General features: G+C 53.2%; 1 protein-coding gene across 1 annotated transcript; it reads right to left on the reverse strand.

Moving 5' to 3' along the window:
- Nucleotides 1–506: 506 nt before the first annotated feature.
- LOC135461083 (olfactory receptor 14A16-like) lies at nucleotides 507–1,439 on the reverse strand. Its single transcript, XM_064738068.1, has one exon. The coding sequence runs from the start codon at nucleotides 1,437–1,439 to the stop codon at nucleotides 507–509; it is 933 nt and encodes a 310-aa protein (XP_064594138.1).

Raw genomic sequence — 1,439 nt, forward strand, 5'->3', positions numbered from 1 at the left:
CCTGTCCCTGCTGCAGCCCCGGCACTGCCACCCCCAGGGCTGTGCCCGGCCCCGAGAGCACTCAGGCTCTGCAGCAACACCAGGGCCACCAGGGCAGTGGGGCAGGGCCACGGCAGCAGCACTGGCAACACCAAGTGCTGCTGCTGCTGGGCACAGCTGCTGGGCCAGCACTGATCTGCCCCCAGCTCTGCACACAGACATTGCTGCTGCAGCTCCAGAGAAGACAACAAAAGGACAGAAAAATTCTGCATTTTTCTGCTGAAAACTTTGTTGGGAGAGATCATCATTTCATTTAAAGGAACCAAGAACACAGCCCCTCATTGACACAGTCTGTGGTTACAGGGATGGTGGAGCGGAACAAAATGACCAATGAAACAAACAATGAAATTTCTTTTTGGACAATAAGAAAAAAGTAAAACAAAGGTAATGAAATTCTAAAATGAAACCAAGAAGAAGTATCAAAGATTGCTTTTATTACAAGTGATTTGCACGTACTGGCCAACAGTTTAATGTTCCTGAAACCATCCATTGATCAGTCTCCACATTGCAGCCTTGAGCTCCTGGTTCCTCAGGCTGTAGATGAAGGGGTTCAGGGCTGGAGGCACCACCGAGTACAGAACTGACAGGGCCAGATCATGGGATGGGGAGGACATGGAGGGGGGCTTCAGGTAGGCAAATGTGCCAGTGCTATAGAACAGAGAGACCACGGCCAGGTGAGGGAGGCAGGTGGAAAAGGCTTTGTGCCGTCCCTGCTCAGAGGGTATCCTCAGCACAGCCCTGAAGATCTGCACATAGGAGAAAACAACGAACACAAAACAACCAAATGATAAACAGGCACTAACAGCAAGCAGCCCAAATTCCCTAAGGTAGGATTTGGAGCAGGAGAGTTTGAGGATCTGGGGGATTTCACAGAAGATCTGGCCCAGGGCATTGCCATGGCACAGGGGCAGGGAAAATGTATTGGCTGTGTGCATGAGAGCATTGAGAAAGCCACTGGCCCAGGCAGCTGCTGCCATGTGGGCACAGGCTCTGCTGCCCAGGAGGGTCCCGTAGTGCAGGGGTTTGCAGATGGACACGTAGCGGTCGTAGCACATGATGGTCAGGAGACAAATCTCTGTAGCAAGAAAAAAAAAAATCAGAAAGGCTTGGGCAGCACATCCTCTGTAGGAGATGTCCCTGGTGTCCCAGAGGGAATTGTGCATGGCTTTGGGGACAGTGGTGCAGATGGAGCCAAGGTCACTGAGGGCCAGGTTGAGCAGGAAGAAGAACATGGGTGTGTGCAGGTGGTGGCCGCAGGCTACGACGCTGATGATGAGGCCGTTGCCCAGGAGGGCAGCCAGGGAGATGCCCAGCAAGAGGCAGAAGTGCAGGAGCTGCAGCTGCCGCGTCTCTGCCAATGCCAGCAGGAGGAAGTGACTGATGGAGCTGCTGTTGGACAT

Source organism: Zonotrichia leucophrys, unplaced genomic scaffold (assembly GCF_028769735.1).
Source record: "Zonotrichia leucophrys gambelii isolate GWCS_2022_RI unplaced genomic scaffold, RI_Zleu_2.0 Scaffold_165_103997, whole genome shotgun sequence".
Lineage (NCBI taxonomy): Eukaryota > Metazoa > Chordata > Aves > Passeriformes > Passerellidae > Zonotrichia > Zonotrichia leucophrys.